Here is an 18,002-nt window from a genome sequence, read left to right as displayed (position 1 = left end):
AAATGGTTCTGATTTGAATCTGTTTCAGATGTTGATCGTTTACAGAATGTGTTGGCATTACTCTTCCCTTCCTTAAACTCAGAACTGGAACTGGTTAGAAATGAAGTTGCATGAAATTCAATTATCTCACGGTTCTCTGTTAGAACTTTGAACTGTTATGAAATGTTCCCTGGTCGGTGAATCTGATGAACAAGTCTGGAAGGGTAAGAACTGCAGGTCTTGGAACCTTGGTGCTATGAATTGCCCTGACACTTTCGTTTTGAATTTATAAGTTACAATGTGTCTATGGTATTAGAAGAAAAGTGAAGATTGTTTCAATTTGCTTAATTTTATTTCAAAAGGAAGAAGAAATGCTGTTGTCAACCTTTTAGATGCCCCCATATCATTTCAGTTTTTTTCCAGTATCTCTTTAAAATAAAAATTAGCATAAATTATTTTGAGTACCTACTAAAGTTTGATTGCCTAGTAGAGGTTGAGTTTCACAAAAAAGATAATGAAGATACTAATATGTCCATTTATTAATATAGAGAATGAGGTTCAGAGAGTTTAGGTAACTCACTTAAGGCCACTTAGATTTAGAGTCAAACCCAGTTTCTCTGATTTGAAGCCTGTAATCTATTCGCTAATTTATGCTGCCTTTTTTTTAAGGATTAAGCATTACTAACTTGGTTAAGAAGATTGTCAATGTCAGATTTCACCACGGTTTTGTTTGAAATGCTCACATTGTGACACCTAGTGTGCATAGCCTGTGACAAAATAGGAGCCATGTAGGCTCCCTCATGAACTACTTTACCTGACCCTAATTGGAAGGACAAAGCACAGACCTGCCACTTCCAAACTCTCTCCTTCCCTTAGAAGTTGCATTGGTTTAAAGGATGGACCATTCAACTCCTCAAAAGAAGCTGGAAGCAGGGCACCTAACAGTGGCATCTGTGTCTTTTCTGCTGGGGAATTACTCTGGTCTGTGATGAGCAGACTCATCTGCACTCTGTGAAGACCAAAAAACAGGAAGTGAGTCAAAGCCTCCAGTCTAGGAGTGGCTGACAATTCACATAAGGGGCACACCTTTTAACCTCTGACTTAAGTTGGAACCTGACTCTATGAATGAGGTACTCTGGGGACTTGACCATTTTCCTTACAATATCTGGTCCATACCCCATCTGGTAGCTTTGGCCTCTGCTGCCCGTAATTCTCAGGATATCAGCTGAAGAGCTTTCTCACCTCATGACTGTAACACAGGAGCCACTTGGACGGCATTGTCAGCTCTGGAGAGAGTCGTGAAAAGAGTCAAGTGGCAAACTTTTGCCCTGGCTTGAACTTTTAATGCTTTCTCTATGCAATCGAATGCTTATAGGTTCTATTGTTCAGTGTATTGACAGACAACTCAGGAAGCGAGTTACTCCTGCAAACTTTGAGGGCTTAGCCAGAACAGGTGAGTCTTGCAGTGTCTGATGAGACTTTTAAAATAGACCCTTTAAGGATGAAACAGTTTTCAAAATGGAGAGAAAGTCCTTCTACTCCCCCATCTCCTCCAGAGAGACAAGACATCATCCCTAACCTCTTACAGCTTTTCCACTTCTGCGCACATTATCCGACATTTGGTAGGTGTTTATTAAAGGTTTTTGAGCAAAAGAATATATATGGACTCTCAAATTTCAGGAAGGTCACACATCTAGATTTTTCCTGCTCAATGTGTGCTGTTATTCACTAACAAGGTCTACAAAAGCACCACCCTCCTGTATTTCTCTTCTCTGTTCCTTAGTTTCCTAGTGTTTTGATATGTCTTTCCTAGCATTAAAGAAACAACAATAACAACTACTTAAAGATTCTGGTTTACTATATATTTTTTTTCTAATTTATAATTCTACTGGAAATACTTGAATTTTCCCTAGAGGTCTTTCTGACTTGCAGAGGTGTGTCGATAAGATGAGCTATTATTATGCATGCATTGTCCCTGCTCTGTGCTAGGTATCACACCTGGTACTTTGTTGTATGTGTTGAGTAATTAAATCACAAGGTCAGTCACTAGTATCTATTGAACATCCACCACACAACTGTCACAATTCCAAGAACTGAATATATAAAGGCCACAGGGGTGCCTGTGTTGGCTCTGTCGATTGAACGTCTGACTCTTGATTGCGGCTCAGATCATGATCTCATAGCTCGTGGGTTTAAGCCCCACATCGGGTTCTGCACTGACAGCTGTGAGCTGTTATGAAATGTTCTCTCTCCCTCTCTCTCTGCCCCTCCCCTGCTTGCGCACTCTCTCTCTCTTTCTCTTTCAAAATAAATAAATAAACTTTGAACACATAAAGGCAAATAAGAGACACCTCAAGGGGAGGTCTCAGGGGGAGACAGGCAATAAACATGGAAACAAAGCCTCCACATGGCACTGGGAGGTGGGTGATACCCCCATATTATAGATGAGGACACTGAAGATTAGTGAGTCTGCATCCCACCCAAAGGTATAGAAGTCATAAATATGGGATTCGAGCCAAGTGTCTCAGACCTTGAAGGCCCCATTCACTGTGCTGTCTAGTGGTCTCTAGAGCAGGTGTCATGCAGCTCTCCATTAGTCATTCTGAGCATGTCTGTGGAGAGCCTCATAATAGGCTCTGAGAAAGGAAGGAAAAGAACTTTTGTCAAACAAGTACTTAAATGTATTTCTCTCTGGAGTGAGGCCACTTCTTAGCCTGACCTGGGATGTTGCGGGTCCTTTATTCCCTACCTTCCCATGATGGCTAGCAGGTAAATTTATCCATTGTTGGGAGCCAATTAGTGCCTCATGATTTCACCATCTTAACTGGAAGGGCATTCTTTTCTATTTCTCCACACAGAGGTACAAAACAAAAAACAAAAAAACAAAAACCCAACCTATTAGATATGGACTTCAGGTTAAGGAAGACACAGAGCTCAGGAAATACTCAACCTCAGTAAGTCAAAGGTCCTAGGAATAGGTGGACAGTCTCCCCACAAATGTATGGAGAACAATCAGGGGAGGGACTGATATGGATACTAGTGATTCAGTGCAGGAGACAGATTGTGACTCAAGAAATGCAAGTATTTATGTTTATTTTCTTTTGGCAAAAGCACAAATCATGCCAAAGGTGGGGAGAGGTGCTTACCACAATTAAAAGGAGGAAGAACTAAATTTGAATGACAATTATTTACATGTATGTAATTGGTGCGACATTTTATACAAGTGAGACACTTTACAAAATTTTCCTAGAACAAATCCTCAGTTGTGAAAGGACGTGAGGCAGAGGCAGGGCAGAGCTGGCGGTGAAATCCCCCAAAACCCAAAAACAGCACAGGCATCAGCGCGGGGGGGAAAACTCTTTGCATTCTACAAAATGGACACCGGGTGGCAGCACATAATAACAGCAACTTTGTAACTGCTTATCTGAAGAAGGCTGGATAGTGCTTAAAATATTTATTACCATTGTAAGACTTTGTTAGCCTGAGCTCAGGTGTAACACATTCATTTGTTTTATATCTTACACTCACTTCTCCTATGCCTCCTTTAGGTAATGACAGATGGCCAACCAAAAGTCAGAGGAAAATATACATGAGATAGCTTCATAAATTTCAGACTCTCTTTGGGCCACATGCCTTTTTATCTGACTTGGTCCCACTGGATTTGACATGATTCCCCACAGTGGCAGGAATGAAAGTGATTTATGCCAGTATCCCTGACCGTCCGTAAAATCCTTTGGTCACTGTTAAATGTTCTTACTCATTCTCAAACTGGTAGGTTAGGAAATTATTTCTTCTCTCTCATAGTCTAAGTTCTTGTACATCGCCACTGCTAAAAGTGGGCCAAAGAAACACAGATATGTATAAACACATACATCTTTGTCAGTATTACAAGAAATGTGAAATCTTGATATATTCGAAGAGTTATCAGATGTTAGAAATTACAGCATAGAGTGGAAATTTTAAAACTAAAGCAAACTTTTACAAATTAACTTCTGTATTCTGTACTATCCAAATCTTCCCTCCAGTCCTCACTACTGAACATGAAAAGAGAAAAAGACAATTCAGCCTTGAAGAATTTATGGGGATCCTGAGCAGAAAGTGGTAAAGAACAAATAAGTTCACATTAGCAGGGTACTTTAGCATCATGTTCTAAAGTCTCTTCTGAGAAACAATTGTTCAAGAAAAAAAAAAAAAAGAGAGGGAACAAAACAAAAACAAAGGTCTCAAAAGCAGAACAGGGACCAGCTACATGCGATAAGATGTACAGAGCACAAGTGAGATGCTGCTGACAGTGCAGGCATGAAGTGACAGTGACAGGTGGAGACGGAGAGGTAGTGTCCATGCTGTCAGGTGCCTTCTGTACATGGAAGTATTGAAAGGATCTTTTCACTAGGGTTTCCCAGAGCTGCAGAGAGGCCTGGGATACTTCCTTTCAGAGATGGAAGTCCCAAAATGAAGAAATTCTTAAACATCACCAGAAAAACAAACCGCATTTTCAGTGTAAACAATTAAAAAAATGAAAGCTGAATGCTACATGTATTCAACTTTCAATCTTGCCTGTGTATCACATGGTAATTTATGGCACCCCATTTCAGGATAAGCTAAATTTACGGCCCTTTATGAGTGTCAGATATAGTCAATGAGTTCTCCTTTCTGTTACCCACTTTTATTCATAGTCAGAGAGTGGTTAAACTCTTCCTAGAGAAAAAGAGAAAATATATGAAAGAGGGAACCTAAACAAAAAGGAAAAGGAGGGGAAAGAGGGAAAATAAAAATACAGTGCATGATGTAGATGACTTATCATGGATTTGTGAGTAGAAAACTTTATAGAGTGTAATAAAATAATGTTTGCTAAGTGATAATTGAAGCCCTTAGCACTGTTGATGGTATGAACTAAACGGACAGTTCTTATTCCCTGGCTCCAAATAGTTTCAAGCAAGAGAGAAAACACTAACCTACTTCAGAGGACAGGGCTAAAATCTGATACTTACTATACATACAATAAGATTTGGGAGGAAGGAGAGGCTAATACCAGCGACCAATTTTCTCCATTTGTACAAGTGAAAGTAAAATAGTAACACAGCCTATCTCACAGCATTATTTCAGTATTACTGGTGGAGCATTTATCCAAGTACTGGACAGAGTATGTGTTTAGCAATACTGCTTATTAATTAATTAAGCTGTATAACAAAATATAAAGCATTTTAATAAGTGGGGAAACGTCAATAAAAAAAGACATTTATATTAGAAATACAAACTATAGCAACTATGGTATACTATTTAATAGTTACTAAATTTTCAATGGGATGAAAACAACACAATTTTCAAGGTTATGATTAAGCTGACCATTTTATTGCCAATTAAACATATCAACACTTTGAGCAAACAATATGACAATATGACAATATGTAACATTAAAAAAAAAAAAAAGTCATGTGATTTAATCAAGTATCCAGGGTTAGCATTTCTCCTAAAAAATAAAAGAAACATTGACAAACAATAGGAGTTTTACTCCAATTATAGCTATTTTAGTATAAGACTGGAATCAACTTAAAATTCAAATAAAGAAAGGTGTAGGAATGGTTTGGTATATTATAGTGCCATCAACCTGGTATATGTTATTAAACATGGTGACCATATCTACAGAATTCAACTGGTAAAACATGTATAATAAAAGACTAAAACAAACCCCACAAACAATCAAGAGTAAAATTATGGAACAATATGGGTCAAAGTTAAAGATTTTTGGTCATTGAGGACTTTGATCAGCATAGTAAATAGACCGTGAGAGACTTGGAGGAGATATTTGCAAAGTCTAAAGTTGACAAGGTATTACTACCTGGAGCATATTAGGAGTTCTTTCAAAAACAAAGTAAGTAGGTCAATAGAAAATCATCAAAGTTGAAACATAGGCAATTCTCAGAAGGCAGAACCTGACTAACTCAAAATAGATGAAGTGATGCTCAACTAAAATGCCAATGAGAGGAATAAAAATAAATGTAGTAACATTCTATTGCCATCAACTTGCAAAACTGAGTTATATAATGCTGTGTAATGAGATGATGGCAGGGCAGGTTCCCTTCTGCTTTGAAGAAGGAGTGTGAACTTGTGCACTCATTCAGGGAGGAGTGTGGCAGTAGCATTCAATGGATTTATAGATGTGTGTATCTTACCACCAAGCAATCCTTCACTCCTGGGTACAGGCCCCAGAGAGAATGGCTAACAGGTTCGTAAGGGGACATATATGTGTGATTTATTGCAATGTTGTTTGAGATGGAAGGAGTTAGGGACAATTTAGGTGTCCACTCCTGGGAGGTTAAGTTAAATTTGGTGTATTTACACAATGACAAAATGGGCAGCAGTTGGAAGAAATGAACTCATTTTAAATATATAGATATAGATTCATGTCCAGACACTAACACTGAAGAAATATAATAAGAAACAGAACGAAGTTTAAAACACAAAAGGGCTTATGAAACTTAGAGCACATTCACATACACACAACTACACACTATTTGCTAGAATGCCACACATATAACCACATAAATATATAGAGAGTGGATTTGATGAACATACATTCTACAGGGGACTGAAGTGAGGATTGGAGGCTGAAAATAAAATAAAACCAGTTAGGGGTCTTGCCCAGAATGATGATAATAAAAGGCCACACACTGAAGAGTAAAATCAACTCAGTTCGGTGCACCTGATGCTAAAAAAAAAGAAAGAAACTGAAATGTATATAACTTTAAATGAAAAAAGCTGAAAGAATGTATAATTGTATGCAAACTGGTTGAAACAACAATAAAACAGAGCACAAGCTAATGTTTATATGAATTTAAACTAGAACACAAAAATGATTTGCAAACTGATTAAAGTAACAACAAATGAAACGAATATAAAATGATATGTACACTGATTGAAACTGACTAAAAAAATGTATTCACGGGAATTGGTTAGGGAAAGGGCCTTATTCTGCCCCTCTGCATTTTCTTGACACCATCTTATAAGAAAAAAATTTTATCAGGACAGTTTATGGGCAAAAACACTATGAAACCATTCTGGTGGGACATCATCTTTATTTTCTGGAATTCCTTTCATTGGTATCTCCTCCTTTTCCATGCGTGAGAGCTTGAGGGAAAGCTCTCACCTCCTCTCCCCTACCAAGCCCCAGTGAAAGCTAAAGTGATAACTTAGACGAGGCCTTGGGTCCTTTTCTGTCCTTCCTTTGGGCTTTGTGCGCACATAACTGGTAAGGTAAGAAAGGGTCTTGATTATTCACCTTGGAAAGAGCCATTGCTGCCCTCAGCACCACTCCCATGAGCTGGTGTCACCGGGAGTGAGGTCCAAGGAAAAGGAGGACACAAGGATTAATCAGTCAAAGCCAAAAACTCCTCCTGTCACCCTTTGACAATACAACTCCCTAAGCCAGATTATCCACTGAGGTGGGGACAAGTCCAGTGTCTTAAAGCAGCCTTGAGCCTTGCATTTGACTCTGTCTCCTATTCATGTTTCTCCTGGACTCTTCAAGGGGATGTGGCTGCAGGGTTACTGCAGAGAAACAGTGTAAAAGAGGGTTCAAGGCCCTCTTTACTGTCTGAGAATAAAACACAATATAAGAAAAAAAAAGAGCCCGTTCTTTAAAATTGAAATAGCTATTTTAAGCAGTAGTACAATTATGGATGATTATTTTCTCCAGTTTTACTCCTTTTAAATAAACATATACACACTCCATTACAGGCAGCAAAAAAAGCATACTTCATGGTCTAATGTTGGCCAGAATGCCGTCCTAGTAATGAATTGCATGATACAATTAACAAATGTCCCATTGTATAGCTAATTAGTACATTCATCCTTTATGGTTTAATAATATAGTCATAAGTAAATGCTTTGTCTCCCAATTTGAGCACCTTCTACATATCTTTGTAGCTTGCATATCACCTAGCACAAAGCTAAGTATGTAATAGCACCTATATGAGAAATAGGAAAAATTCTAAAATGGAAATGATTATTTCTAAGTATCCCACACGCAGAGAATGTCTAGCATCTTTCTCTACCTATCAACCTTATTTTTTCCTTCAAGGCTTTTGTTGTTGTTGCATGGGAAATTCTTATTTCCTTTTTCTAATTTCTCTCACCTTACTCTGTGTTCATTTCACCTCCAAATGTGGCAACATTCAACTTTTTATTTGGCAGGTGATTTTATTTTCCTTTTTATCTTTCTCAAATGAATTTTATCTGAGTAGTAAATGTACTTCAAATCCTCCATTCTTCAAAAATTATGCTCCCGACATATTGTAGGGAGATTTTTGTATACTGCAAAAAGAGTACACTGATCCCTTCATCCGTTAAACCCAAAATCAAGACTCATTATCCTATTTATTTGCATTTTTTTTTTAAGATTCAAGATCCAGGGGTGCCTGGGCGGCTCAGTCGGTTAAGTGTCCAACTCTTGGTTTTGGCTCAGGTCATGAGCTTTCGATTCATGAGATCAAGCCCCGCGTCTCTCTCTCCCTGCCCCTGCCCTGCTCTCAAAATAAATAAATAAACTTAAAAGAAAAAGAAATTTTCAAGTTCCAGAAGGACAAGAGCACTTCATTTAATATTATGTGCAATGATATTGAAGGTAGTGCTTTATTAGAAAACTGTAATTACATTAAAATAATAGTGTTTATCATAGTGATAGCAGAGGGGAATATCCTGGTATTGTACCATAGGGCCCTCCTTTCTAAACAACAGCAGTGACACAAGTTGAGGAGGTGGGGAACTATCACAGTTATGTAAAAGTGAATTAAGTAACCTTTATTACCTTAGTTTCTTTCCTCCATCTGCAATTTTAGCTTTTTGAAGATAACCTTCTTTTTCAACCATCTGCAAAAAGAAAGCATATATTAAAACTGCGTCAAACTCCTATGCATTATTATTTTGAGTGAACCTATGCTCTCCAACAGTCATTGCAGTGATGGAAGTTTCCAGTCATAGAACTTCATTAATAATGCATATATAGCTTATGGGAAGTGCCTGCAAGATCATAGTCATTACAAGCCGTTAAATATCCAAAAGAAAGATTGCAAAGAATAATGTGAATGATTTATTAGATGGCAATACACCTTTACTCACTTTTCTTTCAGGGTGTTGAAGTCCCTTGCTACAAAGTTGATTAAAAATGATAAAACAAAAACAAATTTAATGCTTTTCTTAATTTAATGATCATCCTTAGAAAAGGTCCTTTCCACACCTAATCCTCACTACCTCATGTATCTGCTGAGGCCAGGAAGTGAAAAGAATTCAGTGGAACCAAGTAACAGAGCCAGTTGAACTATGAAAGGGCATTTAAAACAGTGATATTTCATGCATTTCCTTCGGTCACTAAGACACACTATAGTAGCACTATTTCATTATCTTCTTCCATAATGTGGGTTTGCTTCCTTTCCCGTTTGTACTTATTGGCTTTCATCGTTAATACAGCTGCAAGTTTCTTAAAGGAGTTTCAATAATTTGTTATAACTTCATAGAGGTTTTTGTGGAGTTCTAGGGTAAATAAATGTACAATGCTAATTGCGATGTGTTAACTCCCAGCAAAGTCTATAGTAGGCATTTTAATTTCTGAGCACCTCATTGCCTTGTTCCTCTGTCAGTCCCACACACCCTTATCTCAAGTTCTTATCCTGTGTTCCATCTTTTCACACTAGATGAATTGACAACAACCTTCTCCCCCACACTATATGCTAGAAGCTTCTAGAAGACACCTGCCTAACATCAAAGGACCACATTCCCTCAGTTCCACCCTTTCCCCCTGACTGTAGTACTCCACCCCACCATGTCTCCATCTCATAAACTCCTAAATGCATTAAATCTACTTTAAAATTCAATTTATCTGTGTATTGTTATAGGATCCTTCCAAGATTCCTCTGTAATCTCTTTTAGGTGTCCCTGCCCTGAATCCCCATTTTCATTCTGCCATTATCACTATAACAGCACTTATTGGGTCATAGTGTAGTTGTCCATTTACAGAGGTCCCCCCGAGCTGCAGGGGATATACACCAAGACTCCCAGTAGATGCCTGAAATCATGGATCACACCGAACTGTATATATACTATGTTCTTTCCTATACATCCATATCTGAGATAAGGTTGAACTTATAAATTAGGCATAATAAAATTAACAACAGCTAATAATAAAATAATTATTATACCAATATACCGTAATAAAAGTTATACGAACGTAGTCTATCTCTCAAAACATCCTATTGAACTGTACTCATCCTTCTTGTGATGAGGTGAGATGACAAAATGCCTACATGATGAGATGAAATGAGATGAATGATGTGGGCACTGTGACATAGCGTTGGGCTACTATTGGCCTTCTAATGGTATGTATGTCTGAAGGAGGATACCCTACTTCTGGATTCTATGGACCATGGGTAACTGGAACCGTGGAAAACGAAACTGTGAACTATGGGGACTACTGTATGTGGTGGTACCTGCACCTGTGCTGTGACTCTGCCTTTCACTCCTGGATTCCCAGCACCTACAGTACTTGCTGACACCAATAATCACAATTATAAATATTGTTTAAACAAATTAGTGGGTGCATGAGTGACTATTCTAATGTTTTTTTTTTAATCTTTTTTTTTTTTAATTTTTTTTTCAACGTTTATTTATTTTTGGGACAGAGAGAGACAGAGCATGAATGGGGGAGGGGCAGAGAGAGAGGGAGACACAGAATCGGAAACAGGCTCCAGGCTCTGAGCCATCAGCCCAGAGCCCGACGGGGGGCTCGAACTCACGGACCGCGAGATCGTGACCTGGCTGAAGTCGGACGCTTAACCGACTGCGCCACCCAGGCGCCCCTTTTTTTAATCTTTATAGAATAGTGAAAAAGCCAAAAACATCCATCTGCATATGTCAGGTGAAAGGAAGGGATACTTGGGGATAAATGAATTGTCCCAAACCACTAAAATTTCACCAGTTCGTGAATTGGTATTTACAAGACTCACTCTGATGTAGGTGAGATCTTTTCTCCTAATTGTTCATTATGATATTCCTAATACATAGCACAGTACTTGCCTTTAAAAATATATTTGATGAATGCACTTTAATAACAATGATGAAGATACTAATAATGATTCATAGCAAAGTTTTTTCCACATATCTACATTTCCAGAAAATTTCTTCTACTTCAGCATGTTCTCTACAGTCTAAAAGAGTCTGTGGAGGTCTCTTGGATAATTTTCAGAATCGTGATGCTCAGTGGTGTCTTTTTTGTACTTGGATGCAACTACTTGTTTGTTTTTCCCACCTTTTATTCCACGTATACTGTCCCTTTTTTTGTGGTGCCAGAAAATTTTGTTTGTCTACCCCCTAAAGCCCATGTAATAAGTTCAGTGTTTAACTCTGGGCATTACTGATTTTTACAAGTGTTTGGAAGAAGGATGTTCTCAGTAGCAATTAGCATCACTGAGACAGTCCCTTTCTTTAGTAATGTATATTGAGAAATTTTGTTGTGTAAGCACAGACAAAATTTACTGTTTTATTAAAGCTTTCTTCTGATGAAAATAAAGTAGTTACAAAAGTCTGAATTTATCTGTCAAAAAGCTACAAAAGCTCTCAAACCATCATAAAAATTGATGCATGCATTCTCAACTAAGAATATTGCCTTTTCCCTGCCAAAAAATTTACCAAAAGACCAGTGGGTGGAGGTTTAGTGCCCAGAATGTATTGTTGATGATCATTTCTTTAAAAAGGGAAGGAAATTCAAAATGAAAAAAAAAAAAAAACTAATAACTCTTTCAGAAAGAAGCAAACACAAGCCAGCTTGAGACACAGACTTTAAAATTCTCTCTCCCTGAACACATAAGAAATGCTTCTCCAGACACTGCTGGACTTTTTCAGAATACGGAGATTAAGACCAGGGACTGGATTTCTCATGTCAGGGCTCTATCAGTGTAACATCATTGCCATCAAACAGGCTGAGCCAGTTCCCATGATCTTGAGTCAAGGCAATAGAGTTTCCAGGCATGACCACACAGAGGCCCAGGAAAAAGGAAAGAAGAGGGGTGAAGAGCAAGTTAGTTTTCTTCTCCTATATCATCTCCCAAAGTCCAGGCTGCCTTTCAGGTCATTAGAGGTAGCTAATAATCATCCTACTACATACTCTTACTACACTTACTAGTGCCATATATATGTTTACATATCTACATGTATTTACACGTGGTTACATACATGTACAATCATCATGCACACATTCCCATTTCTGGGATCAGGTGTCCATTCTTCTCAATTACCGCTTCAATACTTCATGTACACTCATTCATCCTTTCAATATATTTTCAATTAGTAACATCCTCTTCCCCTTTAATATCATCTGCTCTGCTCACAATGAGACTGCAAAGATTAATAGGACACTCTTAATCTTATCAAAGCTTATATGCTTGTGAGCTCACATTCAAAAACACTCGTGTTCCTCTCTTTTGCAGAATGGATACCACACCCCATCTAGTCATCTCAGCAACTCAAGCCAGCTTCTGCCCTGGAACAGAACATTCCAACCAGTCTTCCTACACTGAAAACACTGCATTATTGTAAGTCCAATGCTGCAAGCAACACTTCACTCTTCATTATTTCTTGTCATGATACTTTGAAATACCCCACCGTATTTCAGGCATTAGAAATCAATTATTCCGGAAGGATCATAGGAGCTGAAAGAAGTATTAGGACAAGCAGAAGATTGCTATGTATTTTGTCTGTGGATGTACATATAGTATCATATTCATTATTTTAAGTATTTATTCCTACTCTGTGTTAATCCCATGGAATGAAGGGATGTTAATGTTTCAATTACAGTTGAGTATGCTGGTCATCTTAGGCTCGGATGGTCTTATCTCTAGTAATTTACAAAATTCTGTAAAGTTTTATATCTAAGTTTAGGATATTATGTGGCAAGTTCCAGGCCAACCTGAAATTCCCTTGAAGTAAAAGTACTCCCTAAACTCTGTATACTTAAGAAATGTCAACCAATCTTCAGATGCTGAATCTGGTTTCTTAAGCAATTTGTCCAATGTCCCTTCAACACCCTATTTTTTAATGTTAGATGGCAGGGAAGATCAGCAATTTGTCCGGATTGGATGCCAGCCAGTCTGCTAGCATTGAAGAAGTACTCAGCAGACACAACTGTGCTGAGATACAGATGAGAAGAATGAATGGCTGTGGGATACCCAGATAGCACCTGTTTATCAACCTAAGTTGGAGGCTATAGACAAGGCAGGAGAGCAGAAGACAACCTTTGATTAATGGTAACAATCGTGGAAGAAAGACCAGCCTGTAACCATAAGTACAGACATCGCAATTTATTACGTGAAGACTTCATGTTGTTCTCAGATAAAAGAAGTAGACTTGAAAAGAATAGGTTTTCATCTACAACAGTCCACCACAAGAATTCTGTGAAAATGCATCTTTATGAATAGAAATGAACTGAATCTAAAGACTTCCTCCAGATTTTGATGAGAAAGGATTGTGACTTTTAACACCAGAATCACACAGCCCTTATGCCTTACAATAATTTGCTCTGTTGATGTTTTTAAGTTATTGTTCTTTTACTCTTTGTTATGATTCTGTGTTCACTGGCAACCTCTGACTCCTAATTCAGCTTCTGAGATCCTCTGAGGTACAACATTGGTGACTTAAACAGTCAATATTAGTGTGTCTCCCATTATAAATTTACAAATCAGAGTTATTGTTTATACATGAGCTTCTTACAAATTTGGTTACTGTGAGCTAGTCCCAAGGCATCATGATCATTGATAAATAAAGTTTTTCTAGATCCACAAAGCTGAGGCGGGCCCCCTGCCCTGAACTGGACTGAGCCTTCTAAAGTAGTGCCACCCTGTGGAACTTTCTGTATGACTGACCGATCTTCCTCTATGATAACTCAGCATATCTCTTTATAACCACAACCCTGGGCCACCATAGCTTTCAAACAGATTTAGCATTTAAGTATTTTCCTATTTAGTAGTAAGGAAACTGCTATATTTTTCCCTGAACTTTTTAGAGATCACAGTACTTTGCCGATAATTTTGTTTAGATGATTTGTATTAAAAAGCACACATCCGGTTATATCATTTTACCCCCCAATACTGCTTCTCTTTCTTTATGAAATCTCTTCTTTACTTGTCCACTACCCACATAAATATACTTCGTTGTTCTTTCCATTGGTTTTATTTTTTAACTAATTTTTTTTTATTTTTAAAGTAAAAATTGTATTTACTTAAGGTGTACAACATGATGATATGTATACCAAAATGATTATTACTATAGTCAAGCTAATTAACATACCCATCTCCTCACATAGTTACCTTCTTTAAACTTGTTTGTGGTGAGAGCACCTGAGATCTACTCTGTTAGCAAATTTCCACTATATACTACAATATTATTAACTATAATCACCATGCTATATATACGTATCCTATATATCTCCATTGGCTTTCCTTCTTGTGACATGGTCTTCAGGTCACATCTTGTGACCATTTTCTTCTATGGGACTCATTGCTTACATTTTTCTTCTCAGTCTCCAATTATTTCTATACTGGCTCTGGATTTATTGCAATATCAGATCAGCTGACCATGTTTATGGACTTGCAGGTGACACAATCCATTAAGAATGGAAACGAGGGATGCCTGGGCAGCTCAGTGGTTAAGTGTCCAACTCTTGAATTTTGGCTAAGGTCATGATCCCAGGGTGGTGGGATAGAACCCCATGTTGGGCTCCGCACTGACCGTGGACCCTTCTTAAGATTCTTTCTCTCTCCCTCTCTCTCTTTCTGCCCCTCTCCTCCACTCTTATGCTTTCTCTCAAAAAAAAAAAAAGAACAATTTTAAAAAAAGAATGGAAACAAAAGCAAAGAAAAAAAATCACCTTAAAAATCCAGCTTATCTGTATATCATATAAAGCACTAATTAAAAAAAATGCTTAATTTTAGAAGTACTTTACATATAGATCAAGAAAGAAATATGGTGTTTTGGCCTCATGTAAATACATAATTGACTGTGTGCATACTTGTAAAGAGTGGTAAACCAAAATTCAAGTTGGACACAGTGATGACATGAAAAGGGGAACAGAAGAAAAGCAAAGAAAAATTATTCTCTGTCATACACAAGAGGTGTCTGCAAAGAGCAAGCAAGCACGCTCAGAGAGGCTGTCTTGATTTCAGGCCTCCGAGTTAGGCATGGTTGCTCATTGCACTTATTTACACCCATTAGTATACATGTTGTGCAATGCTTTCATGGACATCCTGCCCATCTCACTTTCTCGGGGTTAGGCTTTGGGGTTCTGCTGAATGTCTTGAACTGGTTTTTAAATGCTGGGTTTGGCAAAGCACATATTCTGTTTTGCCAAATGCTTTTCCTCATCATTTTAAACCCCTGTGTATTTCAAGGGAAATTTTACCCACATGTCTCTGATTTATTTACCCCTAACTCATCAAAATGTCATCTTGAAAAAACTGCTATTGGATGTTTAAGAACTCCGTGGCTTCTTCCTGAGCCTTTCATCTTTTAACCAGTGTGTTTCATTTTGCCTCCACCAAAAAGGCCCAGGTTCTGTTGGGGAATCGGACTGATGAGGGTAGTTCTTTGTGTCTCAAGAATTTTCTTCAGTCTTCTGGAGGCTTTTCCTGTATCCCACCTCTCTTTCTTCATCCTCAGTTTCTTTCTTCTTCCATAAATTCGACTTCTTTGTGTCCTTGATTTAAATATATTGTTCTTTCTTTCCCTGTCATTGGAATTCAGAAAGGAATGATCTTCCAGGTTCCTGTCTGGGCAATTTATTAGCATAATTCAATTGTTTTGTTATAACCTAATTTGGTCTAGGCAGTAAGGAAAAAAGCATTGCTCAATGTTAATAGCCTTTGTTGTTGTTGTTGTGTGTGTTCTTTTCTCTACGCTAGAGTTAAATGAAATTCAAATGTGGACAGGAGGTGTTATTGTAACCTGTTTCTGTGTTTTCATGGCTCCTAATCCCCTTAACATCACCTGAAGGCCCCTCTTCATCTGAGCACTGCCTCCCTTTCCCTACACCCCCTGACCCATTTCCCTTGTTCACCATATTCTTGTCAGTGTGGTGTTCTTGTAGTTTTTCAAAGGGGCTTAACTTTGTTCTGACCTCCAGACCTTCACACTTGCTGTTCCTCCTATTCACAACCTTCTTCAAGTTCTTTGCTTGACAAACTCTATGTATCCTGCAATCTCAATTTAAATGCCCCTTTCAAAGAGTGCTTTTATGACTACTTAATCCAGGGTAGGTTAGCCCCCTCTCATAGAAGCTTATTTTTCTTCCTCCATGGTTTGTTTTGTAATTTGTATTTAAAGTGATGCCTTCCTTTACTTGTTTAATACTTCTCTCCATTCCTGGATTTCAGGCTCCTTGAGTAAAGGACATGAATACTTAGCATATGATTACTTACCCCAAACTTAGCACGGCACCTAGCACAGGGACGGCCTCAACAAATCCAGGAATTAATAGACATTTCCATCGGAGAAAAGGAAGGGCACATAAAACAATGACAACCAGGGGATGGTTTCTATTAGAGTTATTAAATTATATCACATATTATCAACACACTACTAACTTGAAGATCTGGGAGGATGTTATTTCAGAAAACCTAATTTTATCTTACTGAAGTAATATTTTGAAAGCCTAGAGAGCTTTTGGAAATTTTTTGCAATTTAAAGAAAGCACAGTCTGATCAATAGAATTATTCCCCCAAAGTGGCTGTCTTTTGTTTTAAAATAAGAAAACACTGTATGCTTACAATGTTTTTCATCCTCAAAGCCCTCACAAGTATTAATTAATCCACAAAATGATATCTGGCTCCAAAAGGTAGAATCTGAGACTTAAGGTTTATCTGCAAAAGCCTGCTTTGCCCCCAAGCCATGGCAACTTCCTGAGTTCCATCCTACAAATCCTCCCAGCTCAGGAGGCAGCAGATGATTCTCTAAAACCTGCCACAGGCTTTTGACTCCTGCAGGGTTATCCATACACTGTCTCATACTCTTTTGATAAAAATAAAGATGATAAAAATTTAGCATGTTATAAACATGGTTATTTTTGTCAAGCAATTTTTTAAGGGAAAAAGGAAAAATGCCCTGAAAATAATTAGATATCATGAACAGTTAAAACAGGGAATATACAAGATCAAGAAACAAATGCCTATTAGTATATTTGACATTTCATGTTTAAAATCTTTGCTGCATTACAGCACTTGCTAAGCCACCATACGGATTCTCAGAAAATAATTTAGGTTTCTTGCATTGACAGCATATGGATTTGTATACCATGTGGCATGAATGACGTCACCTGTCAGTGAACTGGGTAGTTTTAGAGATTTTAGACTCCAACCAGAAATGTATTTTTGCCAATATTCAAAACAAATGCATTATGCTTCTGTTTAACCCTGTTGATCATAATCTACTTCATTAAAGGGAACACTGAGAGGTGAGGCATGGCTACCAGAGGGTGATAGTGTCTATTGGTGGACCCACCATGGCAGATTCCACTTTTGTAAAGTGAATCATTTTTCTCCAAGAGTGTGGATCTAATGAGATACCTTTGCCAGTTACACTTAAAGCCAAGGCTTCTCATGATTTCTAGAAAATGTTCAGGGGAGTTCTGAAACTCTAAAAACGATGAGATTTGTACAGCAAAAAATGTTGGACATAAATAAGCTGAAAAAATCCATTTGGTAAAAATAATAACAGCACCAACTTAAAGAACTGTATTATTTTCTAAAATGTTTTAATGTATATTATTGCATAGTAATGTACATTATTATATAGTAGTTCATCCTGGTTGGTACTGCTAAGAGAAAGTACTGTGAGAGCCTCTAGCTGACTCCAGAAGCAATAGTGGGAAGGAAGGAGTCTAGTGGAGATGGAAATGAGGAACATACAAGGTTTGTGGGGAAAAATAAGTGTGTCCAGGTAAAAATAATATAAAGTTAAGTTAGTCAGATAGAAAGAGAACTTTAGAG

The 18,002-nt window shown here is 37.8% G+C and overlaps 1 protein-coding gene across 3 annotated transcripts in view; it reads right to left on the bottom strand.

Moving 5' to 3' along the window:
* The window catches only part of ARHGAP15 (Rho GTPase activating protein 15), a 617,790-nt gene that overhangs the window by 518,890 nt on the left and 80,898 nt on the right, over positions 1–18,002 (bottom strand). For all 3 annotated transcript variants that reach the window (XM_086718493.1, XM_086718494.1, XM_025912351.2), the window contains one exon: positions 8,786–8,847. In XM_086718493.1, the coding sequence (XP_086574619.1) occupies positions 8,786–8,847 (62 nt within the window). The remainder of the gene's footprint in view (positions 1–8,785; positions 8,848–18,002) is intronic.

Source organism: Puma concolor, chromosome C1 (genome assembly GCF_028749965.1).
Source record: "Puma concolor isolate L17-30 chromosome C1, mPumCon1.1.hap2, whole genome shotgun sequence".
NCBI classification, from domain to species: Eukaryota; Metazoa; Chordata; class Mammalia; order Carnivora; family Felidae; genus Puma; species Puma concolor.
Note: the sequence above shows the minus strand (reverse complement) of the source record. Positions and strands in the feature narration are given on the sequence as shown.